The sequence below is a fragment of the Chrysemys picta genome, chromosome 13 (assembly GCF_011386835.1).
Source record: "Chrysemys picta bellii isolate R12L10 chromosome 13, ASM1138683v2, whole genome shotgun sequence".
NCBI classification, from domain to species: Eukaryota; Metazoa; Chordata; order Testudines; family Emydidae; genus Chrysemys; species Chrysemys picta.
Window position 1 is genome coordinate 44,253,778 of NC_088803.1, and position 26,751 is coordinate 44,280,528.

Below are 26,751 nucleotides of genomic sequence, written 5' to 3' on the forward strand. Positions count from 1 at the left end.
TTTTATTAAACCACTGGAATTAAACCACTGTTGCGTGTCCACACTGTGCTCCTTGTGATGCTGGAGCGCATCCACATTAGCAGCTCTTGCAACGGCAAAGACAGCAGTGCATTGTGGTAGCTATCCCATGGTGCAACTGGCCGCAGGGTGCTTTGGGAAGGGTTTGCAATGCCTCATGGGGCAGGCACAGCATCACATGATGCAGCTTTCCCAATCCCATTGGCCCATGGACATCCTACGACATTGCCAGCTGCTTTTGAACTGAAGTGGGGGGTGGGGGAAAGTGTGTGACAGGGAGAGTGTGTGCATGTATAGGGGGGAGAGAGTGTGTTTTGGGGGACAGAGTGTGTCAGCATGTTCAGACAGCAGCAGGAAGCAATCAGTACTGAGGCAGGGGGGACCCCACCATCAGCCCCCACCTCCCTCGCTGGGCTCTTGGCACAGCAACTGCTCTCTCTCTCTCTCTCTCACACACACACACACACACACACAGTGTTCAACAGCACAAGCATTCCACATTAATGGTTTGCTTTGTGTCCCGGAGCAGATCAGCACAGCACACTAGGGCTATCAGCAACGGTGCTTTGAAAGGGGAGGGGCGCATGTCTCCAGGGCGGCCATGTTCAAAACAATGAGCAGAGTGGTCACTTGAGGCATTATGGGACAGCTCTGGAGGCCAATTACAGCGCAGAAAGCAATCAAGTGTCTACACTGGGAATAGAGCGCTGGAGCCTCTGTGCAAATAGCCTTATGACTCTCGCCAAGGTGGGGGTTTTTTGCAGCGCTGCAGCGGAGCCGTTTCTGCGCACAAAGTGGCTTGGCAGCGTGGACACCTCGGCAGTTTGAGCGCAAAAAGCTGCTTTACAGCACAGAAACTTGCCAGTGTAGACAAGCCCTAAGTCTCTGCTCTGCAGGACTGGGGTCCTTCCTGTCTTCCGGTTCAGAGGGGAACAGAGGCCAGAGCCTCAAAGGGCAGCAGTTGAGACAGCTGGGGAGGAGTCACAGCCACCAGCCCGTTCACCACCAGCAGCTTCGTTTCCTCGTTCACAGAAGCCAGATAGAGGGTGGAGGCGATAGGTAGAGAGTTCTCATTTATGATAATGTGGAGGAGTCTGACGGAGGAGCGGGAAGAAGAGTTGCTCTTTGGTGAAGGCAGGAGTGGGGAATAGACACGGGGGGAGCTTGAGACTGGGCATAGGAGCACATTAGGTGAGGAACCCAAAAGAGGGAAAACAGGGAAGAGCTGGGGAAGGAGTGCAGGAGAGCACCTTGAGAAGGGGAGACAGGTACAGAGGAGGTTGGGGTCAGGAGGGGTAAGTAACAGCTGGGGAGAAGTATGGGAGACCTTCACAACCCATTTATGGGAAGGCACAGGGATCTAGGGGAGGTGAAAAAGAAGAGGAAGGATGACAGACCTTGAGAGGCAGAGAGCAGCACAGAGATGGGTGACAATTAATAACCAGCATCCCCCCTGTGATGGGGTGTCCACCCCCACAAGCCCTGGGAGGGTTAAGGTGGCTAGTGGGCCAATTAACTCCCCAGGCTGCACCTGGAGGAGGAGCCAGGAAGCAGGATGAGGCTCAGGTGGGGTGAAACAAGAAGGGCCTGAATCAAACCCAATAGCTGAGAGCAGCTGGGGGGTTGTGGGGGAAATAGTCTGCAGTCACTCCCTGGAAGGAGGGAAATGTGTTTGGGACTACAGAGGCAAGTAGCCTACAGTTACTCCCTGGGAGGAAGGAGTTTGGGCAGGCAAACGGGGGGGGGGGGGGGGGGGACAGAAAGGTAGGGGAAGGCTCAGGGAAAGGTAGGAAGATCCAGGAGAGAACAGACCTTGGCTGCTCATTAGAGGGTCCCTGAGCTGGAACCCAGAGTAGAGGGCAGGCCCAGGTTCCCCTGCCAGCCATGGAGGAAGTGGCACCATGGGGAAATGAATGGGAAGACTGCCTGAGTGGCACTGAGGAAAAAGCTGCAGTTCCTGGAGCAAGACGGGCTGCAGGGTGAGAGAAGAAGCTGGGTGGAGAGACCACCAGAGGAGGGGGCAGCACCTGGAAGGAGCTAAATCCCAGATGGGCCAGGAGGAGGTGCCCCAGCAGTGAATGGCCCCTGTGACATCCTCTTTCCTCCCCCACTCCCTTATATGGAAAACTTAGCACTGATGCAACATTAAGTAATCAAGCACAGAAAAGTGAGGAAATTCTATTATTAAGGCTCCAACAGCAACATTAACTCTGCCACATTGCACGTATGCACTGGGGTATTTTATATTCCTGTTTTCCTTGTTAATCTATAACCGTCCGTGGTTTATTTTTAACCACATAATTACCACTTTATAACCCCTAGTACTGAACTTGTATTTGAAGCAGGTGAAGAAAACAAGTTGCATATGCTATTTATAACACGAGTCAATTACCACAAAGACATTTCATAAAACAGTCATGAGATTTATTGAGATAAATACAATAGAAAGTTACATAGATTCTATATTCTGGCAAATCAGTGGCACTTCCAGAGTGTCTCCACTTATTTGGACTCTAAACAACACTGTTTATAGATGACAGCTGCCACTAGGGCAGAATCCTGTTAGTTGCCAAGTGTGTATCCTATATAGCGGATACAGGGAGTTTGAATTCTAAGCAACATGACTAACATGCTTTGGATTACAAGTGCCTGATAATTTTCTACAGCATCCAAGCAATATTGCACCACTAATGTTATTCTCATGTCCCTTAGCCAAAAGTGTTTTAGAGTGATATTCTTGCTGCTTTTGCAAAAGTGGATTGACTACCTCACTTTGCTCCATTTGGCTTTCAAATACAGTTTTTGCATAATTTAAACAGCCCAGAGAATTGCATGTGAATACACAGCTTTCATCTTCATTGCAACCATTTGTCTAGTGTGAGTGGTAAAGTGCAGTCTTTAGTCATGCTGAAGTCATATTTCCAGTATAAAATGAAAACAAATGCACACCTTGGAAAAAGTGAGCCAGTTTAATAGAACTGCATGTTGTCTGAAGTTAAAGGAAGATCTATGTTGTCCCCTCTAGTGCATGCAACTATAGAGTTTTAACGAATTTTTAAAAGCTCTACTAAAAAACCTCCCAAAATCACATCATTTAAAATGGACGTGAATTTCTGGAATTAGAAAGGTGCCAAAAAAAGATTTAAACACAAATTTTTGTTTTGAATGTTTAGTGACCTTAGTTGGTGGCTTACAAGTGATTCTAAGAATACCATCATGAAAAACTATCCCAACTTTCACAAACATACAGAAGTTTGTATTTTCCAGTAAGTTATTGCAGGTCAAGGTAATTTTTTGGAAGCAGAAAGCTGGGTTGTATTAATGTTCAAAGTAACCAGTTTATATACAGTACATTTAAAACATATCTATGTACACTTAAAAACATTATGATCAGTGCTGAGAAATTTAACGACCTGTTAATAGTCAACAAAAATAAAACCTGGTCAGAACAATCTTAGAAAATTTGAACTGTTTAAAAAATATTAGTATAATGTTAGCATTAGAAAAAGATATTAAAACTACAAAAAAACTAACTTGCATTTTTTTTTCTGAGAAATTGTGGTCATAAAAAATTGGTTTGCATTGAAGAGGCATTTGTTTTAAATTATATAAAAAAATTAAGGATGGAAGTTGTGGAATTTACAGATTTTAAACTGTTTTCTGAAATAGCAACAATATATTTCTGCCTATAGTTTCTAAAAGCATCTTATGGTCTTGCAAGCAAACAATTTATTACAAATACTATACATTGTAATGCAAAACTAGTTTGGTAAATATTTATACAAAATTAAACACTAAAAAAAAAAAAAAAACCCACACAAATCAGGCTGGGAAAGCTACTTGCTATGAGGCTGACAATCCAGTTTTAAGAGAGTGGTATTTTTCACTTCCAGACAATATAAGTAATTCATATTATAACAATGAAATAAAGTGGAAGGAACTATTCTTTCACTGGTCTGTTTACACATTAGGCAAATGTTGAACACAGTAATTTACTTGCCATTAAATGAGATCATTTCCCCATAATGCAGTATATATACTGCAAGGCTGTGGTTCTGATTCAAAGCCCATTGTCTTCAATAGGTTTTGGATCAGGTCCTATGTTAGGTCAAGTCTTTGTACAGAGGGGAAGGCAGAGCTGAAATAAGCAGGGCCCAACAAAGATCATCAGTTCTTTAGCTTAAGTGACTATTTTGCAAAACTGCCAGGTTTAGTGAAGAAGATTTCGTCCTACTTTTTTCTACTGAAGTTCCTGTTTAGATATGAGAAGAATCCAGTATCCTGTCAAGTTAATGTAATCTTGGTTTTCCCCCATTTCATTTTTTGTTTTACATCCAATCCAAAGAATCATGACAACAGCTACAATACTACAAACCGAATTTGCAAAGTAAAATAGGTCAACTTTTGTACTCTGGAAATCTGCACTATATGGAAATGTACAGAGACCACAACATAAGAACATCTCTCTGTCATTACAGTAGAGAGAGACAGATTCCCAGGGATCTGAACGCTGAACCAGATACAGTGTTTTTCAAGTCACAGGTGTATGTGATGCACTCCCATACACGTGCATCCCTACTTACACACTTTGCAGAGCATTTATAGAGGTTAACTTCCTATTGCGGAGACTTCATGTAATCTGTGACCTTCAAGTTCCTTGAATGAAATGAACTTTGCTAGGGCAGAATTAGCAATTTCCAGTTGGGGAGTTAACAGTCCATGTATATTACACACCCATCAGTACTAGCAGTGAGAAAAGGAGACCAAGGATTAACAGCAGGAAGTGAGAAAAAATGTTAATAATAGTAATACAGTTTACAAAAGACAAAATAATAAAAACTGCCCCAATATACAGAGAAAGTCAAGCCCTGATTTTAAAAACATCACATGTATGTTAAAAGTAGAAGTTAAGCCATGCTTTAGTTCCAACAAGCCACCTGTGTTGTATAACGTAAAATGGCTTATATGATTCTCACTGGTGTAGGATTACAATTTTTTCAGTTCTTTTGCCAAGTTTCAGGAGCTATTCACATATGTACATTTTTTCAGGTAAATAATAAAATGCAATACTATAAACAAAAAAATATAAAAACCACAATAAAATGGGGGAAAGCAGCTACACTTAAGCTTACTAACTTCAGGTTTTTAAACTTACAAGCTTAGAGGGGTTTCTAGCAAACCGCTTTATTACTGGATTTTTTTTAAAATACAGTATTTAAAAATATATTACTGTAACGGATGATACTGAAATGCTGTATGTGTGCAACTTCGTAAGAGGGTATTTACAATACTGGACCTTTTGTAGAGATGAGTTACAAGTCATGTTTACAAGGAAAAGAACAAAATTATGAATGTAGTCGTCCCATCTGAAGAACAGCTGTAGATATAAAAGCAGTCACTGAATGAAGATAATGGCATTTTCAACAAGCCCTTTTCTCTCAGACCAGGGAGGCAATAAATTGCTTGGTTCCATGTTCCTCCAAGAACATGAAGGGTGTCACCATTTTGATGTTCGGGGTTTGTAGTAGATGAACATTTTAGTTTTGTTTTTCAAGGGAAGTCATGTCCATATTGTTCAGTTTTGGTTTTACAGTGGCAAAAAAAGACACATCTTGGTCTCTGTCAGACTGTAAAGCTAGAACAGTCTCTTCCACAGCTTCTAGATGAGGGTTGCCAACACTTTTAAAATAAGCTAGAACAAGTAGGGGGAGAAAGAGGGAGGGGGAAAAACAGTTTTATTCAAAGGTGTGCTGTACTGTCCAGGCACATCACAAAATTATTCTTACCCTATGCCAGAAGAGAGAGAATGAAGCTTTGCTTTTTTTAATTTTTTTTTAAATTAATTTAAAGTTACAGATCACACAAAAGACATGGTGAGATTAGTGTTAGCGTCTTCCTTCATCCAGAGAAGTGTGTCTAACTTTGAGGCTAGCCTCCCTGGGGAAGCTAAAGCAAGCCCACGGAAGATGAGAAAGGCGGCTGTGTTTTTCTTTCTTAATTTCTTTCACTTAGGACTTGGCAAAGGGAGAGCTCTGTGTTGAATACTCAATATTTCTATAAGTGGTTCTTTGCTTTTGCTGGCCCCCAAGTGGAAACGTACCAGTAAGAAAGGAAAATTGGCAGGCTGCCATGTTCATTTTTTCTTAAAGTACTATCAAAATACTCCCATTGACATAACTGATTCCGGTGAGGAGTGGGGAAGGGAGACTCCCTGTATAAAAAGAGATGTATCAGAGGTGGCCTGAATGTTTTGAGAAACACCAATACAGGAATATGCCTATGAGTGGAAGAGTGACCATATTTGCAAACAAGACTGTTATACTATTCATTCTCTAGAACTGAGAAATAGTTGATGAATATAGCAAACTCAGTTTGTGCAGAACCTTTTAAACATCCGATTACAATTACTTTCATTTATTTTGAACCTCTGAATTTCTCAAAAGCATCTCCTCTTTGGACCTATAATTCACTGATATCTCCTCTTAGCCTTCAGTCAGCACTTCTCAAAACTTCTCATTTTAATGGTGTCGCCAGGGCTGGCTTAGACTTGCAGGGGCTCGGGGCCAAAGCCCAAGCCCCATTGCCCAGGGCCGAAGCCCAAGGGATACAGCCCTGGGCGGCAGGGCTCAGGTTACAGGGCCCCTGGCGGGGGGCTGAAGCCTTTGGGCTTCGGCTTTAACCCCTTTCCCGCCTGGGCTGGTGGGGCTCAGGCTTTGGCTTTGTCCCGCCCCCCTCCCCCCGGGCAGTGAGACTCAGGCGGGCTCAGGCTTCGGTTCCCCCTCCTGCAGTCATATAGTAATTTTTTGTTGTCAAAAGGGGGTTGCGGTGCAATGAAATTTGAAAACTCCTACCTTAAATAATTTCTATAACATGCTATGTGACTTTCCCACTATAAATAGGCATTCAACTGCCCTCCACTGAATAGACTATCACATCTGTTGTATTATGTATGTCAAAAACACAAAAGGGTGACAAACTACAGAGGATATACAGTCAGGAGCGGTGCCAGGGTTTTTGCCGCCCTAGGCGGCAGCGCTCCTCCTCTGAGCATTCGGTGGCGGGTCCCAAAGCGAGCGAAGGACCTGCCGCCAAATTTCCGCCAAAGACCCGGAGTGGAAGAACCCCCCGCCGCCGAATTTCTGCCGAGGGCAGCAAAATGCCGCCCCCCAAATCCTGCTGCCCTAGGCGACCGCCTAGTGGAAGCGCCGGCCCTGTATACAGTAGCCTTTTAATGCTAGCAGAAAAAAAAAACTTTTTGAAAGGAAAAACAAGCCTGTGTTCTTTCTGCAAACTAACTCATATCAAGCACTGCACAGATTGAATTTAAATGTAGGATCCCCAAATTATCATGTCCTAGTTTCTGCCTTTGTTATATAGTAAATCTGAACATTCTTTTTATCAGTTGAGCAAGTCAATTTGTGAAAAGCTGCGGTGTTACAGAAACGATGGAATTAATGAGAAATTAGTTCTTACATCAAAGGAATTAGTTTAGCGTACCTTTCTCCAACAGTGTTTGCCTTAGAGCCTTGGCTAACAGAACCCTTACGTTTGGCACAGGATCAGAAGCAAGACTTAAAAGACTGGGAAGTAAGTGTTCGACAAAATGGTCAACAGGCATACACTCTTCTTCTACTACAGCCTGTGGAGGTAAAAGCAGAACATAAGAAAGCAAGGTGAATAATCAGTGTATCTTTAACAAAAACTATTATCTCCCATTCTTTTCCAACTTGCCTCAAGTTTGGCTTGTATTTAAAAAATGTTACTTGTCTGGCTGACTATTTCAGATGTATTCCTAACTCTCAAATGTATATTGTTCCACACAAGCAGCCTAAATTTATGTTTTCAACAAAGGGGAGGTTACTTGTATATAGTTTTTTCTTTTAATGGCCCTTCCTTCCCCTGCAAGTTTCTGGAAGGACACCGCAATCAAAGTATCTGATTGACCCACTCAAGGATAAGTATCATTTGGTCCTTCTACCCTGTCTAGATATGAATTTAGGATGTCAGGATTCATTTGAAGTTGGCCCAATGAAGGCAGTGGACTTACTTTCAATCTTCATTCTGGGAATCATTAACACCTTGACTTTGCCTCTTCTCTTCCCTCTGCCTTATAACGAACTACTAATACGAAACATTTCCCTGGCTAAAAGAAATGATATATGGCCTTTTCAGGGGCTAGTATTGACCACCAAACTGAAGAGTAGGGCAGTCAATGACCACTTCCCTTCCCCCTCCTCTTGGTAGCAAACAAGTTTAGAGACATACCTGTTCTTCACCAACTCTGGGCACCCGGCCACCACCACTAATTCAAAGAGCACATGTGAACTGTATAGTCCCTGTCAAAGCAGGACGATATGCTCCTGCCAGTACTATAGGTGGATTTCACGAAACACAGCTTGTTTTCAGTCTCATCTATATTTTGCTTTGTTGCCAAGAGTGCTGACAAGGGAGGGTGCTACTTCTGAGGTTTGCTTTTGTGATTTGGACACTTCAGTTCACATAAGCCACTGAACCACCCAGAGAAGATAATGACTTTCACTCATTACTGATTTGGAATAGTTCTTAAATACTCTGGGGGTAAATGGCTCTATTTTCCTCTACCAATTCTGAAAGCAATTCCTGCCAGCATTATGAATCCTCTCAATTATTTGTTGATACACCCATACATGTAAAGAGGCAATCTAACCTGACAAATGAAGGCAAAAGCTTGTCTTCCAATCCACTTGGAACAATGACGGAACCTTGCTACAAGCTCATTAATGAAATTTAATCCCAACGCATTTGCATTATTTGCATAGAACTTCTGTAGTATTGCCACAACCTGTGAAAAGATCAGAGGGGAGATTTACACTGTGAATACTAGCATTTAAGTGGCATCACTTCACTTGAAGACTACTACTTAGGAATGCCAAAACCTCTGCAGAACTATAGTTATCATTAAACTATAGTGTTGTTTGTTTTGACAAAAGCTTTACTTAGCACAGCTCTGAAACGCAAAGGTTGAGAGAAGAGGCCATTTTTAAGCTTCTTTACTGACCCAACTGTTTACTTTGCTATAGTCTCACTAAAACACTGGTTTTAAAAGAAATGTTACAACACCACTTTGGGGTGTTCTCAGTGATATCCTTGCTAATAATAATAATACCACCACCACCACCTTTCTGTGGAGGACCAAAGCAGCAAAGAGCAGATCCTGTGATGTCTGTGGTGCCAGCATATAGACAAGTTCTCTACTTACTAAACACTATTAAACAACCTATATTGCAGCATAAAACCAATTTACAGGAAAGAACAGTGAACAGTAAGATCATTTGTCTACTTTTTCATGTATCAGATTACTAGCATGTCCTTCTCTACAGAAGGCATATTACATTTAACAGGAAAGGTCTGACACAAAATGGGCTCATAGAAGTCATTAGAAACAAATTCAAGAGACTGTGTTGCTATCTCCTGAACAGTTATGATTACGTATGAGAATCTTAGTTTTGAGGAAGACAAAGAAAATAGCAGTTACTCATATGCGGATTATTCACAAAGAAAATTACCATTAACACTATGACACAAAGGAAGAAAGGAGGGAAATTCAAAGTTCAGCTTTCCCTTCAAAGCAGCCACATCTTCCAAGTGCAGTCTAATATTTTACCACCACATGACGTGCAGCACTACATACTATCAGGACTACAGCACATCAGATTATAGTAAGTAGTCAGGATTTCAGTTTGTATTCCCGACATTCTGAACATACGAGTTAGCCTTACTTAAAAAAAGAACTAGGTTTTCCTTAATCTCTTTTATACATATATATTCTTATCAGTAAGTTTAAAAAAAAAAAAAAAAAAAGTCTATGAAGACCTGGGTACATACATTAAAATTCCCCCTTTATCTTGAAATATGTCTAAAAATAGTTCTGTTGGTTAACAATGTAATTAGCAGGCTTATAGATTTGTAAAATTAATATTCAGTCAATATACCCAATGCCCAGTCCATGCTGTAAACTTTTATTGAGCCACAATTTAAAAAACAGAAGTCTAATGTAATAGACTGTGGGTGAGAATTTTTTAAACCATGTTGCTCAGGAAAGCTCTGATTTTGCCTTTGCAAAAATGCACCTGAAAAAGTCTGCATGAAATCCCAACCTCACTGAAGTCAATTGGAGTTTTGTTACTGACTTCAGGTGGGGCCAGGACTTCACCTTTTATCATAAGAACGGCTATACTGGGTCAGACCAAAGGTCCACCTCGTCCAGTATCCTGTCTTTCGACAGTGGCTAATGCCAGGTGCCCCAGAGGGAATGAACAGAACAGGTAATCATCAAGTGATCCATTCTCTGGTGCTCATTCCCACCTTCTGGCAAACAGAGGCTAGGGACACCATCCCTACCCATCCTGGCTAATAGCCATTGATGGACCTATCCTCCATGAATTTATCTAGTTCTTTTTGAACCCTGTTATAGACTTGGCCTTCACAACTTCCTCTGGCAAAGAGTTCCACAGGTTGACTGTGCATTGTGTGAAGAAATACTTCCCTTTGTTTGTTTTAAACCAGCTGCCTATTAATTTCATTTGGAGACTCCTAATTCTTGTGTTATGAGGAGTAAATAACACTTCCTTATTTACTTTCTCCACACCACTTTTGTCTCTGCAAAAGTGCATGTATAATTGTATTGTGCCCAGAAAAAAACGAGCATACATGGTAGATGTTGAAACTAAAGCTGGTCCAGATTTTTTTGGAACAAGATTTTTTTAAATGAAAAAACTATTTTTTCAAAATTTTAAAATGTGTAGATTTTTAAAAAAATATTTCAATAAAATTTTTCAAAAACAGATTTTTTTGAAATTTTTCATTTATCATTTTGGGGTTTATTTTTTTCTTCCTTTCCACGTCTTTTTTTCCTCCCTGCAGGCATTTTTTGACAACTGAAATTAAAAAACAAAAAACCCATTTGGAGCACAGAAACTACTTCACAATACTTCATAAAAAAACCTGTCTCTTCATTTTTTGACCAGGTCTAGTTGAAACATATGTGTGTTCATAGTATCTGTTGTTACTATATAATTTCAATAAGCTTTTCAAGTAAAAGTGTTGATATTAAATACATTTTTCATAAAAAAAAATTTCAAGTAAAATGCTTTACCAGTTTGAAGGAGATCCACCTGACTTCCGATACTTTATCCGAACAGAGAGTTAACGCAATGTGCCGTAAGTAGTCATACACATCATTGGGGCTGTAGAGTTCTAATATCAGGATCAACTGTCTGAAACACAAGGGATCATTGAGTCAAAACATTCCTCTCTTTTCTTTATTGCCTTCCTGATGAAGATGGGGGGAAATCATTTTGGTTTCACGAACAAAGTTGTTGAAAATCTGGGAGAACAATCATTTTTTATTATGCAAAGCTTTGGGATTTTGTTCTTCTGTTTAGTCTCCCAGCCAGACTAAAATTTATACATGAAGTGCACATTTCAGAACTACTACATTTCAATAAAATTAAATACAAAAAAATGCAGCTAAAGTGATGAGACTTGACATAAATTGCAGGTGTATAAGGGAATTATCAGAAACTGCAAAGTAAGTTACTTAGGGATTCTCAAATTCCTTATCTTACTTTCCCCTCATTCCTTCTTCACGAAGACTTTAAAATAGTTTATTATTAGATAAAAATGTTGAGGAATTTTGAAATTTTTATGCTATAATGGGAAATTTCTTCCTAACTGCAGAACACAACCACACATACTCTTAGGAAGTTAAGATGAGAAATATTTGAATTACTGCAGAGAATATGTAATTATCGCCTACTCAAGTTGCATCATCTGTGGGAAACTGCACATATCATAGCCATAAGAATAACAATTAGCTGGTGAAATTCTGCCAATCACAGCAAAAAAAATAATTCTGACGCTACAAAGTTCTCCCACTAGATGTCAGGGAACTTACACAACATTCAATGCAGTTTTCCTCACTGGGTTTATAATACAAGGATAACATTACACCAGCAGCATGGTATGGGGGTTAAAACCTCAACAGCCCAAACAAAGCACACTGAACTAAGATTACTGTGAAGGAAAGTATTTTAATTGTATGCATTAAAATGCTTTATGAAAAGAGTCTAAGTAGCTAGAAACATCAATCAATGAATGTGTCTATCTACAGGCTAGCCATTTAGATCCTAAAATTGTATTGAAACAAGCCACCATTACTAGAACCATTACCAGTCCCTATTCCATCCCATTCCACTCCCACTTAAGTGAAAATACCAAAATGAGTCAACTAATTGTACAAATGGAAAAACCAATGCCATACACATTTTGTTGATTTATACATAAGCGCCAGAACTGAATAGGATCATACCTGTCATTGGCTCTTGCCACTGACATACAACTAACTGAATGAGCATTAATATAATGTACCACAGTTTCATAGATTTTAAGACCTGGAAGGGAATCTTTGACAAACTAGTCTGACTTCCTGTATATAACAGGCCATTGAGTTTCACTCAGTTACTTCTATATCAAGCTCAATAACCTGCATTTGACTCCGCCTGGTACTCTATTTATACAGAGATATTGCAAAAGGGACCATTGGCTGGCCCTATGATAGTAAACATGATTAATAAATAATATCTTCCAGAAGGGCATCTAGCCTTGACTCAAAGGCATTGAGAGAAGGAGAATCCACCACTTGCCTTCGTAACTTGCTGCAACGGTTAATCACTCTGTTAAAAACATGGGTCTTATTTCTAATTTGAATTCGTTTAGCTTCAGCATCTAGGCACCTGTTCTTGCTATGCCTTTCTCCTCTAGAGTAAACGGTCCTTTATTACCTGATATTTTCTCTTTGTGAAGGTACTTTTATCCTGGGGTCAAGTCATCTCTCAATCTTCTTTTTGATCATTTAAACAGATTGAACTCTAAGTCTCTCACTGTAACACATTTTCGTCAGCCCTTGAGTCACTTTTATGGCTCTTTTCTGCACCCACTCTAATCTTCAGTATCCTTTCTAAATTGTGGACACTAGACTTTATGCAGTATTCTAAAACGTCTACCAATGCTATATACAGGTGTAAAATTACCTCCCTACTCATACTCACTGCTCCCATGTAATTAGATAACCCTACTATTTGCCAACAATGAGAAATGCTGTCAGAGTACGGTTCAGCGAGATAGGGACCTATATGAAATAAGTTGAGGGTACAGTTCCTAATGGACCGAGTCCACATCACAAATCCATCATGGATATTGATCTATCCTCTCGTCTAATAGATGATCCCTAAGGTTGGGCTAAGGCTCATTGGTGGGGCAATATGTTGTAACCTAAATTGTTGCAACTGTACAAGATCTTCTGGCCTTAATGTAATTCAAAGTTTAACCTAAAAATAATCTCCCTGACCCTTTAAATGGAAAGCTACTGCCATTTACTCACATTTAGGGTGTGTTACAATTCTGAACATTACCATGAAAGGTAATGGAACCACACATTAACAATTTTTACTTACTCTGCCAGCTCGTAACGAAACCTCCAATTCCTGCTGTTATCAGTCACAACAAATTCTTGAAGCTGGTAAAGGTACTCGCGCCTTTTGTCTGCATGAAGCAACTACAGGAAATGTCGTTCCACAAACAACTGATTAGTAAATACAACTGATTAATCCAACAGTTCAAAACTTTGTTTGAAGCTTTATAAACACTTTTCACTTCTTTCAGGGTTATTCTACTATTCTTTACTCCCTGTCACTCCTGTTTATTTGTATTTTCCTGCTAGAAAGAACTCTTAAAATCAGATTACAGTTTACAGGGAATCTGCTTTTTCTCCAGAAAACTAAAGCCCAGGTTCTGAAAGTTATGCACACCCAGTTGGGGTAGCTACATATGCCGAGGCACTTCTGCCTGTGCAGTTACTCAAATAATGCATGAACAAATTAGGCCTGCATAGCCTTCACACAAATCCTTATAAGATTTATTCCAGTCACACTTTTTCTACCCGCTAAGGTCAGTAGAGAGCATAAGTTCAGGCCTGCCCTCACTTGAATGCACAACATATTACTTTTCCAAGGGAAATGGTGGAAGTCCCATCTCTGGAGACATTTTAAACAAGACTGGGCAAAACATTTTTAAAAACACTACCACAGGGGTCAATCTTGCAATGGACCCTGAGGATGGACTTGATGAGCTCATACCTTTTTGTATTTCTCAACTAATCATAGGCCACTTAGATTGCTCTGAACACAATTCCACTACAACAGCTTACAAAAGCAAGCAAACAAAGTCAGATTTTTCAGCTGGATTTAGTTTGAATTTCAGAGGGGAAAGTGGAGGATCTTTAATTAAAAAATTAACTTCTCTGCAAAAAATCCAAAACCCAAAAAACTATTAAATGATATATTTGAATCCACAAAAAGCTTCTGTGGCAATTGCTGCATGAAAAATAGAGGTTTGTATGTGCCTAAGAAAATGAAAGCAGAAATTTATACTGCTATATAATCTCCTACCTTAAGGAAGTCGTAGAGATGTTTAAGAACTCCAATCCGCACTTCATCCAGATCTTTTAAGAATCCATTGAAGATCGGCACCAGATCAGCTGCTGTTAGTTGATCCCCCAGAATAACAGCCAGCTCATGTATGGAAAAAGCTAGTGTCCGACGGACCTTCCACTGTCCATAGTTAAGAAAAACCAATCTAGATTAAACACTATAGAGATTCTTGAGCAACTCTTAAATAGAAGTACCCTTATATTTTGAAGGGTATGGGCAGAAAAAGCAGAATTCGTTACATGAAAGCCAGGTGCTGCATAGCATGTGTGTCATTTATAAAGTCTCCTTTCTTAAATAAAAAAAAGGGCACCTGGCACAACATTCCAGATTTATCATAAAATTGTATTCACTGTCAATTTTAGATATTATTTCTTGTGAACTACAGCATAGTTTGCTTATATTTCTAATTTGTATAATTTGCTTAGAATTCGGAACGCTTATTTGAAAATGCAGCTTTACCTGTACATCTGCTGCCAAGGTCTCATACGTATCTTTCAAACAATGCCAGTTCTGCCGGCCCAGAGTTAAGGCCACCCCTGGGAGACTATATGCACAGTGTTTTGCTATTTCAGTGTCAACAGTCTGGGCTCGAGCTGGGTCGGTCATTGACAAGTACTGGTCCAATAAAGGTTGAGGTATGATATCCTACAAAGATAGTAAATTATTAACAATAATACATTAAAGAAAGAGGAAGATATCATCAGTATGGAAAGACATCTGCTCTAGCACAGCCTTCTCTCTTGCCTCTAAACAGATGGCAAGTGCACCAGAGGCACACGCCAGGACAGAACAAATGACTGAACACTCCACAGCCTATGTCAGGCTAGCGCAACAAACTGCAGCACGAGTCACTACCTTGGGTGGCTTGTCATCCAGTTTAGACAAAGCAGTAGGCAACAGTCTATGTATCAAATCAGGAAGATAGCAAAGGTTGATTTTTATTACTGAATAAACATCATTTTGGGTGCTGCATCAAGTTATTTTATGCAGCTAGATCTAACAGCTAGATTTTTCCAATGCAGTTCTGTTTATATAAACTTCTCTGGCAATTTAAAAACGAAATTGTTGTTTGTAGGCCAATCTGCATACCCAGTGAGAGCAGCATATTAAGCTGCTGCCTGTGATGTGTAGGCAGCAGCTGGGGATACCAGAGAGAGATTCCTCTGTTTACAGCACCAAATATGCACTCTGTGGGCTTGCCTGGAAAAGGAAAAGCCTGGATTTCCATTAATTATTTTAATCGAAGTCAATAGAGTTCTACTCATTAATGCCTAGAATATTTTCTGAAATTATGGAATTGACTGGACAGGGGTTTACAAATTATCACATTACAGACAAACAAAGAAATGCCACAGAGTTGAGGGTAAGGCATCATGAATGAATATTTTAAATCACCTGTAACTTGGATTTATCAACTTCAATGGGTGGATTATTATGTTGTTCTTTCTTTAAAAATTCAATGGTCCCATTGTGTTGTTCCTCTGACTCCTGTAAAAGGATGTTGGATTTTATGATGAAAACAGTTAGTTTTACTTTCTTTCATTACAGAACTACTGTTTAGTATATCTCAAAGCATTACACTGAAGAGCAACACAATTCAGATATAGAGCAGGTCTTTGAGGGCCAAATCATGCTCACACTACTCATGTAAGTAGCCAAGTCAAGATGATTACTTATGTGAGTAATGCAAGCAGAATTTGGCCATATAAGAATCACCCACAACAAAACAGATTCTATGCAATGTCTTAATCAAAAAAGGATCAGTTTTCAGCTTCATGAATAGCAGGTCAGATCAAGAACAATCACTATGATTAACAGACACTGCACATCTAGTTATTGACCCACTATGGCAACAAAAATATTACTCCAAAGGACTTTCTTTAACCAAATTTTAGGATTGTTAAAATGTCCATGGGACACTAGCCAGAATATTTTGATTTCAATGAAAAGGTCAATGTTGAAATAACGCCTCTGCCTTCATGCTCACACTCTGTGAATTCAGAACCATGTTCAGATTGAGCAACTGATTAATATTTTCAATACTTTAAAAAGGTATAATCAATTATTAATTGTAATTGCAATGAACCTAACATCCTTCAGATACTGGAAGGTAGTTTCTTATTTATTCTCTAAAGGTTCTACTCTCGCTGCAAATTTAGCAGATGTTGACAAAGCAGCTCAATATATTTGCTTCAGAAAAAATAATACACCGATAAAAGTTGTATTCATTTTGGAGTACACTCCTGAAAACTCTAATTCTCCTGCATTTCCCACAAGATATTGCTTTTATTTTCCCACAGACCAGTGAAGAAACTGTTCTGGTGAACTCCAATCCAAGATCAATATGTCAATTTGTGAAGCATGCCCCCTTATGAATTCCTAATAAAATGCTGGTGATTAAAAAATGTACTCCTGTATTGCGGAGGAATTGAAGGCGAACATCAAGTTGTAGTTAACACAAATGCTAGCACTGAATGTGTTATTTTAGGGGACAAGCAGGGTTTTAGTATCTTCCTATGATTAGCTCCATCATAAAGACAAAATTACAAGCACTGTGAAAAAGTTTTCCTATTTAGCCTACAAGCACATTAAGAGTATTGTAAAATGGCAGTCAGGAAGAATGTGTATTGTCACTGGTTGATTTAGTCCCTTGTCTGGGGACAAATGACTTATATTTGCTTTAGAAACAGGGAAGATTTTGTTACGTTTGTTTTCTATGAAGCTCCTGTACGGCCACTTAAAGCTTTCTATTTCCTGGCTCACCTGAACCCAAATAGAAATAACCTCCTTGACAAACTTTAAATTTTGTTTTATATTATAAGTGGATATAATAAATTGTAGTACAGTAGCGTCTAGGGCCCCCAGTCAAGAACAGGGCACTGTTGTGCTAATTGCTGGGGAAACAGAGGTAGACATTGTCCGTACCTTAAGAGCTTACTTGTCTATCCAGAGGATGAGTGTATACTTACTGTGCTTTTCAGTATACTGGTAGTGGATTGGTCGCTTACATCATCCTGGAATGATGAAGAGGACAAAGTGTTCTTCTCCACAGTGGCATGGCTGGCTTCAAAAGTGGACAATTCATTCTGAAGTTTGCCATTGCTCTCTTCTGTGCGTTTGGTCTCATAATCATTGATGGACTCCAACTGAGCAGCTCTGAGCGCAGCGGACAATACTTGAACCTGGGCTGTATAAAGTAAAGGGATCAGGGGCACATTTAGGGCTTGTCTACACAGCTTGGCAAAGTGCACCAGATGGATGTGATTTGTAAAGAGCACTAAGAGGCTGCACTCTAACCGCCTTGTGCAGCCCCTGATGATGCACTCTGAAAGATAACTAGTTCACATTAACGTAGTCCTGTGTAGAATGGGACAACATCAACGTGAACCAGGTACTTTTTAGAGCACACCATCAGGCTCTACACAGGGCAGCTAGAGCGCTCTACAAAACACAGCCCTTCGCCAGCATAGCGTATACAGGTCCTTAGTTTCCTTTCTGTGCTTCATTTTAAAGGAGTATTAACGCTACAATTATTTATACTGAGAGATTTAAAAAAAACAACACACAACGAAATGCATAGAAACATGAGAGGAAATATTTACCTCTGCAAAAAAAGGTCTAGAATTAACTTCAGCAAAACCTTTCAGAGAAGCTGTGAGCATAGATTTAGAGGCAGTATTACCGTTTCCAGCAGAAGCATATAAGTATCTGTTTCCATTCTCTGGACAGACCTCTGATAATCTCGGATGACAAGGAACCCTGGATCGTGTCCTATTTCACTATCCTTAAAACAATTTAACATGGAGAGTGGGGCATGGGGGCAGCACTTTTCGAAAGGAAGCTTGAAACTGAGGCCTTCATCCAGAAACTGAAGGCCAGCCTCTAGGTGGGAGGCTGCCTGTGAAACTCTGGATCCCCCCTGCAGTTAGGGCGTATAATGGGAAACTGTTTAAAGGCAACAGGTAACTTGTAATAGAAAAGGAATTGTATCTAACTTACAAGTGTAAATGCCAGAAGTTGCATTTCGTATTTATTTACTATGTAACTTGTATGTTATGTTTGTTCTCCCTTACTATTGCATCTTTGAATTTTTTACCCCAAGCAGATCTCTGTTGTGCAACAAGTGAGTTGATAACTGGGTGGCTGATTTCATACCTTCGGGGGTGATGAACCAGAGGGCAAAAGTCCGAGACTCTGGTAGTTAAGAAGTTGGGGAGGATAGATTAGATGAGACTTGGGACTGGAAGGGCTGTTAGTGTTGCCCTGTAAGCAGGGCCAGCTCCAGGGTTTTGGCCGCCCCAAACAGCCAAAAAAAAAAAAAAAAAAAAGCCACAATCGCGATCTAAAAAAAGCCGCGATCGCGATCTGCGGCGGCAATTCGGCGGGAGGTCCTTCACTCCCAGGCGGAGTGAGGGACCGTCCGCCGAATTGCCACCGAATACCTGGACCTGCCGCCCCTCTCCGGAGCGGCCGCCCAAGCACCTGCTTGAAAAGCTGGTGCCTGGAGCCGGCCCTGCCTGTAAGAGTAACTAAGCTGGTGGAAGCCAGGGTGAGACCTTGTGCTTGTGGGCAACCTACTGGTGCCAGGGATCTGAGCCGTAGCAGCAGAGCATTAAGGCACCCCAAAATTCCAGGGTAGGCAGTGACAGAACCCCTTACCAGTGTGGGTGATCCCCAGAATATCACATACACACAGATGAAGCCATTTCTGATCAAATATAAGCAAGAGGAAGTATTTAGTGAATGTCTCTCAAACGGTCTTTCAGGAATGGATCAAAACAACAAAAATGAGTGTTTTGCCATGATTCCGCCAATGCAGTTTTGAACACAGCTCCATTTCTATGTAATGCACAATTCTGTGAAAATAATGAACAAAAAAGGCTCCACGAACTCAGATTTTCAAATAGCTTTCAAAATATTTACAATGGTCCAGCTCCCGGTGACTAGATTTTAAAGGTGAAACACGAGAGCATATACTGGGACCAAAAGTAACGACCATTTAAGAGTAGATGGGAAGAGATGAGATGACAGTCACAAAAAAGAGACAAGGATCAGATCAGGTAGAGGTATATAAGAGGGTTTTGGCAGCTTGGCTAGGAAGGAAGAGAAATGAGCATCCACACATCCTTTTATTCTGAAAGGGAGGAAGGTTGCTTAGCTGAGGAATGATGAAAAGCAAGGATATTACAGTAGAGGGTATGATGGAAAAGATACAGATTTACTTGTCTAACTCCTTCACTGTTTCTTAATAGCCTCAAACCCTTTTCTTTATTTTCTATTGTATATGTGTCAGCCATGTGACTCCCGACTCTGCTGCCAACTCCTATGCTCCAGTTCCACTTCACTTCTTGCTCTTTTCCTAGACATTAATCTTTCTCCCCTTGAGTTTTCTGTTCTTATATTTCTTATTGTGCCTTCTGTCCCCACCACTCACTTTTTCCTTCCACTTTTTCCAGTGGTTCTCAAGACCCATTTGAAAATGTTTATGGCCTGTCGTGACTCAGTAAATAGTCTGGGGGTGGAGGCCCTGGGGTTGTACTGGTTGGATCCTGCCCCCCAGGGTGGTTGGGTCTTGCCCGGCACTTACCCCACAGTGGTGGCTCCTATGCTGTGAGGCTGGCCTGACTTGGCTCTCCACCTCAAGCATTGCAATCTCCAGGGTTGCAACGTCACACTGGTTTGCCCCTCCCAGCCTGACTGGATCAAATGAGAGTCGAGTTGTGACCTGGCTCAGGGGGTTGCAGTACCACTCACTGAAATTTGGCCTACCCGGATGTCTGTCATCATAACGTCTGGGCCAAACCTGAGTGGTGCTGGCACTCCAGAGGTTGCAGTGCCTGGAGCAGGGAGACGAGCCCAGCCAGCCCTCTGGGACAGGAGCCATAGGAACTGCCATGCGACTCCCTGAAACATTCTGGCAACCCGAATTTGAGTCCCGACCCACAGGCTGAGAAACTTGGCTTTAGGCAAGAGAGGGCTGCTACAATAAGGAGCTTTGAAGGGTATGAGGAACCCTCACAACTTGAGATATCAGAAAATATACCTCCACATATCACTACTATTGTAGGCTTTTACCTTGAACATCTGGATCATCCATGTGCTCCTGCAAGCTTTCCAGCACTTTTTTTATTTCACTACTGGCAACACAGTTATTACACATAGCTTTTGACACAGAGCAACCTTCTTCATGCTTCTCAGTCTTGGACTGAAGCAGCTCCAAATCCTGGCTTATATCAGGGAGTGGAGGGCGCCAGTACAGGAAAGTATTAAAGATATCCTCAGCAGACTGGAACCTTGAGTTCACTCCCTGGCAATTGCTCACGTGACAGTCTTTAATGCCTTCTATCACACAAGCAGTGGTATTGTCATTCTGGGACAATCTGGTAAGAGCCTCTCCAGGACCACCACAACTATTTGAACTTCCTTTCAGTAGGTCTGTCCTTGGGCTTTCAACACGGATCAAGGGGTTGGCTTCTGCTGAAGTCCCTTCAGTTGACGATTCCGATTTAATTTCTATTGGTTGTTCTAAACTGAGAACAGAGACATAGCATTAGGAAAACAAAAGGTACAGACCCTAGAACAGCACTTTCCAGTTAAAAAGACACACACTCCAGATAAGGCAGCAAGAGCAATTACAATAGGTGGAGCTATTCTACTTGAGGACAAATCCTGCTTTAGAACTACTTGTTTCACCTCTAGTTTCAATACATTTTCCCCCTCCTCTCTTCCCTTCCCCTCCAAGAAATTACTGGTGAAACATTAAAGTAGCTAGATTAAATCATGTGGCAATTCATCAGACTTATGTAGCCCACATTTTAAACCATTATTGAAACTACACCTACATTAAAAATAAGACCTTTGGTAGTCACGTATATTAAACACAAGATCATATCAACTAAAGACTTAACTGAAAGACTGTGGAGGAAAAAATATTTTGTCGGTTTTCCTCTCCCTTTTCACACCTCAACCATAGCTTTACCTGGAGGATACAATGTTCGTACTGGCAGATGTGATGTTTGCATTGTTGCCTGCTTGGCAGGAACTGGAAGTCACATCCTGTGCTGATGGTCGGATACTGAGGGTCCCATCCTCCCGAATATAAAGGCCAGCACTAGAAGGGTTTGCGAAGGTAGAAATAAATGGGCCTAGAGACTGAAAAGCAGCTTGGCGAACCTGGCACAGTACAAAAATAAAGATGTGACATATGTTGTAGCCATGCTGCCTTTTGGTAAATTGTTAATCATGAAATATGGCTCAAATTTAGCTCTTACTATATTACAAGGTTATACTTCGCTATTATCTAAGCTTTTCAGAGTCCTGGCTTCATTTAATACATTTTACTACTAGAGTTTATCAGGAACAAGCAAGACATCAGAGTAAGGGGATTCAAGAAGCAAAATGTGCGTTAGTAAATATAGTTCATCTGACTTATTTAACTTTTCACTACATGATTCAAGTGAAATCATAATTGTTTCACATACATGGTCCAAAAGCCCCATGCACCCAGTATCACAACAATGAAAATACAGTGTTTAATGTAATCGCCATTATGACATTTTCAAAAAAAATTTAAAGCACCATCCCCAAGTTTGACGGACCAAAATTTAGAAGGCCCAGAATGACACCCACCTTCTAAGCATGGCATTTTACATTTCTAAAGTGAACATGGAAACCAAAAAGAGCAGAAGACCACAAACCTAACATACCCAGCTTTCAGTCTTTGGTGGTGACTGTACATGGTGCCCATGTAATTGGATTTTAATCTGTCCTCTAATTATATTAGCACTACATTTTACAGGGTGTGCATGTGTGCATGAAGAAAGCATATGCGTGTTGCATCCATGCTGCCCTCAGTGTCCTCCATTTGAGAGACCAAGACTGCATACATTAATGTCTTTTAGGTCAGAGGTACCTCACCACCTACTTACCCATCTGCAGGGGTCACTGATGAGATTGATAAAGAGAGGGGACAGTTTGCTTCTGCGAACTTCTGGAGAAGTGGTGTAAGACACAGCCATAAAGCATTCAGCACAAGCTTTTCGCATTCCCCACACACTATCAGAGCAGAGTTCAAAAAACTTTGGAATCTGTCAAAAACGAATGAAACTATAGCTAATCAAACAGGTATTGAAGCTGCAGTACGAGATACCACTTTCGGTTGGTTTAATTACTTGGAAAAAAGTAGTTAGTAGTAGTTTGTGTGCAATGGGTGAAAAAGGATGCGAAAGTAGTGACTGAGAAGAAAAATAATTATTATATTAATTATTGAAGAATTAAAATTTCCCTCTCCCATTCATCTCAGTTGTGTCTTGCTTTCATTTAAATTAAGCGGAGGGCATAGGGAAAATTAGTAATAGGCTTTCTTTTCTGCAAGCGTATCTTGATATAAGGATAACTTATTAAGCATGGGAAACTAATTCTTTCTAGTCTGGGGAGGGTGGCGGGATGGGGACAGAAAAATCAGATCACTTTAAAAATACTTTTTTTTTTTTTTTTTAAGCACAGTTGAAAGCACAAAAGTATGTTGGAGGTGAGGGATAAAACTGTTAACTTGAAAAATACAGTCTTCCTATTCAGTACCAGACCAGCTCCTCATTTGGAAACACTGCCTCAGGAACATTCCACCACCACCTCCTCCCCCCCTTTGTTTTTTTCCTCTCTCACACAAGTTTCTGGGATTTTATTTAAAAAGTCTAGCAAAGGGAAAATAGCCAGCTACTCGCAGAAGAAAGTAATCTGTTTTAATTAGACTTTTGCAAACACCTCGATGTTTCTGTTAAAATGCTATTTTATACATATCCGTACAGCAATCACACTCAAATCAAAATTGATTTTTCCTTGCCTTTTGCTAAAAGCAATAGACAGAATATTAGTGGCACAAACTGTGGTGTTTTACCAGGACTCTCACTTGCAATAAGTACAGCTAGTTCCTGTCCTGCCCTGGCACCTAAAAACTACTCACTATTACCTAAAGAAAAAAGTGAATATTGTAAGTTAATTCTACTGTTTGTGTGCGTCTTTTATACAACATCAGGATGAGAAAGAAAATAAACATTTAAAATATAATAAACTGTAATGTAAAACTACAAAAGTTGCCAGGACACTCATGAATAGGTATAAAACATGAAAGTACTTTAACTCAATTTTTTACCATTGTTGAGATTTCAAGTTGATTGTTTCCTGATAATTTAATACATTCACTGAAAAGAACCCTCCCTTATTGCATAAACAAACAGTGTTTTAAAAAATAAATTGAAATGTCTTTTTTAAAAAACAAACTTTTGCCACCAATGGCGACTAAACCAGCGAAGCAGGTTTACATTCAAGGAAGAGTTATCCAGAAGTTTGTTCTTTTGTCTCAAAGAAAACTAAATGGTATTATCGGTAATTTCCTTGTTAAAACATTGCAGTTGTAAAAGCAGATATGAAAGCTCAAGCAAAATACAAATCTTTTTGTGTATCTCTAAACTTTACATACCAAAAATCTCTCTGTGGATTCTTGTCCAACTGCATTACAAATATCGCCAAAGCTAGCTGCACAAACCTAAAAAAAAAACAAAACCACACATAACAATAAAAGTTATGGGTAAACTCCTGGCCCCACTGAAATGAATTAGAGTTTTGCTACTGACTGGAGTCAAGAATTTTATCCCTTATTGTTCACTCCTAAGCATCAAATTTGGACTCAGTAGTTTGCATGTCTTTTACAATACAAATCCTATTGACAAATTTAAATCCTGTAAATGCTAAGGCCTCAGTCCTAGACAAGAGATTCATTAGGGCAGCTCCCTGTGGTACATACACAGCACCGTTGAAATCAATAACACCCCTAGCTTGGACCTCTGCATCAGTGAAAGGAGTCTCATCAACTTTAATGGACTCTGAATGGACTGCAGGGGTTCGCCACCTGAATATTTTAAAGAGGTTGCCAAAAATGGAGCAGAAGAAAAATGTGTGCAGGTCAGTACTTAAGTGTATTATAATATATGGAGATATACCCATCTCATAGAACTAGAAGGGACCTTGAAAGGTCATTGAGTCCAGCCCCCTGCCTTCACTAGCAGGACCAAGTACTGATTTTTGCCCCAGATCCCTAAATGGCCCCCTCAATGATTGAACTCATAACCCTGGGTTTAGCAGGCCAATGCTCAAACCACTGACAAAACTATCTTCACTATGGCCCTGAGTGGCTTAATTTCAAACACACGCTTACACGTTTTGCTGAATCAAGGCCTATATTTGGCTCAAGCCAGGGGTGTAGGTACGTCACTTTCATGAGCATTATATTTTAAACATAGAACACACAAATCAAACAAATAAGGCAATTCCTTTACATTGAAAAAGGAGAATCAAAGGCACTGCTAAAGTCTGAAATCATATTACTATCAATACTATGCTTAAAGATAATTTGATGTAGATATTAAAAATACTTTAGAATGTACTTGAAGTGTTTCAGTTTTGAAACAAGTCATACCAACCTTACGGACTTGGAAAAGTTTCCCGTCACCACACAGCTCGCAGAAACGGGGAAGTAGCATACGTTCAACAATAGTTTTGCTTAGCATAGAAGCCATTTTACAAATTATCTATAACACAGAAGAGGGAGAAAAAACATTAATGCAATAGTCTCCAAGAACTTTTAGTTCAAGTTTTCTTTCTAAAAAGAAGAGTTCTGCAAGCAAAAGGCAAACTATTACTTTAAAATACAACTATTGTATGAGTTAAATTGACATTGTTTTTGCTTGCCAGTAGTTATTAAAACTACAAAATCCACTGACATCATACTATTATGCATAACATTTCTGTATTAGAGGATTGAGATTTTATTTTTTTTAAATTGCATAGGATGAGTTACAGAAATCAATAATTTATACATGGTTTCCAGGATTCTCAAACTATTTCATAGTGTGGATTACACTTAAATATTTGTGACAGCAGTGTTGGGGGACTATACCAGGACTGAGGCCCCGCTGTGGTAGGTGCTGTCCAAAACCACAATCCTGAAAACATTGTAGCACATGCTTAACTTTAAGAATGCAAGTAGTCTCCTTGGCTTCAATTAGCCAGCTCAGGTGTTTAAAGTTAGGCATATTCTATGATTCTATGATTCTATGTGCACAGCTCTTTGCAGGACCAGGGCCTAAACTGAAGACAAAAAACAAGTGAATTTGACCAACCACAGGACAGACAAAGGGTAGGAAGGACAATGGAAACAATGATTAAGACAACATGGTTATATGGTTAGCTAGTGCACAGCTCGACAGAATTCAGATTCAGTTAGCTGTTAGTTTATAAACTTCAGCTTAAAAAAACCCTCATTAATTCAAGCTTCCGTGTGAAGTTGTCAATTTCAAAGGTCACCACAAACCATGTTACCTGTAGCATTTAATTACTTTAGCCATATACACTCTTTCAGCTGTCTTTTCACTACAGTGCATGAAGAGTCCCAAATTTGTGACTCCAGAGAGAGGAAGGGCTTACTGGCTTCCACATGCCTTTCCACTGATAAGGTCAGTGTCCCACAGAGCCAGGAATCGCATACTGACACAAATATTATTGACTCAATAGAACTCTACATTTTATTTTAATATTTCAGAAAATATATAATTTCTACCTCCATAAAAACAAGTACTGCTCCCAAGAATATTCCATCTTTGTGATAGAATGCCAAATAAAAACCAAGGAAGAATACCGTACAATCCCAATTTTTAAATGGAACTGTCAGTCCTTCAAACAGACATCTGGTATTCAGATGTCACCCTGGAAGTCACCCTGAGCAATAACCAACTTCCAGACAAGGAAGGGGAATCTAGCTGGTAAAGCTATTTTAGAGGTCAAGTGTCAGAGGTCCCTCCTGAACCCAAATCTGATTTCTTGTAAGTGAACAGAATCTGTTTTTTCATCAAGACACTTAAGACTTTAATCATCATTCATACTCTCTGTAAAGTTAACAAGAACCAGGGTAGAAATCTGAAGACTTCAGAAAGAGATCATTGGAGGAAATTATGACCTTTGCATCTATTTAAGGGATGCTGCCCAAGTGTTTTAATTTTATTTGCTCTCCGTTTCTAACAATCTTTTAGCACCTTGAAAATATAAACTCTGATTCTGATCTTTTCCCAAATATGGAGAACATTGATTTTTCCCTATGAATTTAATTGCACTTGTAATTAACATAGGTTTTGTTGCTTGCTTGTTTGTGCAT

The 26,751-nt window shown here is 40.0% G+C and overlaps 1 protein-coding gene across 8 annotated transcripts in view; it reads right to left on the bottom strand.

Moving 5' to 3' along the window:
• Positions 1-2,420: 2,420 nt before the first annotated feature.
• LOC101945969 (serine/threonine-protein phosphatase 4 regulatory subunit 1-like) overlaps positions 2,421-26,751 on the bottom strand; it is a 46,381-nt gene continuing 22,050 nt past the window's right edge. For 5 of the 8 annotated variants that reach the window (XM_005305822.4, XM_005305823.4, XM_065566060.1 and 2 more), the window contains 14 exons: positions 25,025-25,132; positions 24,025-24,090; positions 22,475-22,633; positions 21,526-21,719; positions 20,622-21,076; positions 17,516-17,733; positions 15,942-16,034; positions 15,006-15,191; positions 14,505-14,666; positions 13,512-13,612; positions 11,153-11,273; positions 8,705-8,839; positions 7,516-7,657; positions 2,421-5,710 (listed from right to left, as the gene is read on the bottom strand). In XM_005305822.4, coding sequence (XP_005305879.2) covers positions 5,556-5,710; positions 7,516-7,657; positions 8,705-8,839; positions 11,153-11,273; positions 13,512-13,612; positions 14,505-14,666; positions 15,006-15,191; positions 15,942-16,034; positions 17,516-17,733; positions 20,622-21,076; positions 21,526-21,719; positions 22,475-22,633; positions 24,025-24,090; positions 25,025-25,132 — 2,295 coding nt within the window. In that variant the 3' untranslated portion in view covers positions 2,421-5,555. Of the gene's footprint in view, positions 5,711-6,118; positions 6,230-7,515; positions 7,658-8,704; positions 8,840-11,152; positions 11,274-13,511; positions 13,613-14,504; positions 14,667-15,005; positions 15,192-15,941; positions 16,035-17,515; positions 17,734-20,621; positions 21,077-21,525; positions 21,720-22,474; positions 22,634-24,024; positions 24,091-25,024; positions 25,133-26,751 lie in introns of all 8 variants that reach the window. The other 3 variants (XM_005305827.4, XM_065566062.1, XM_042858383.2) reach the window with 3 other exon arrangements.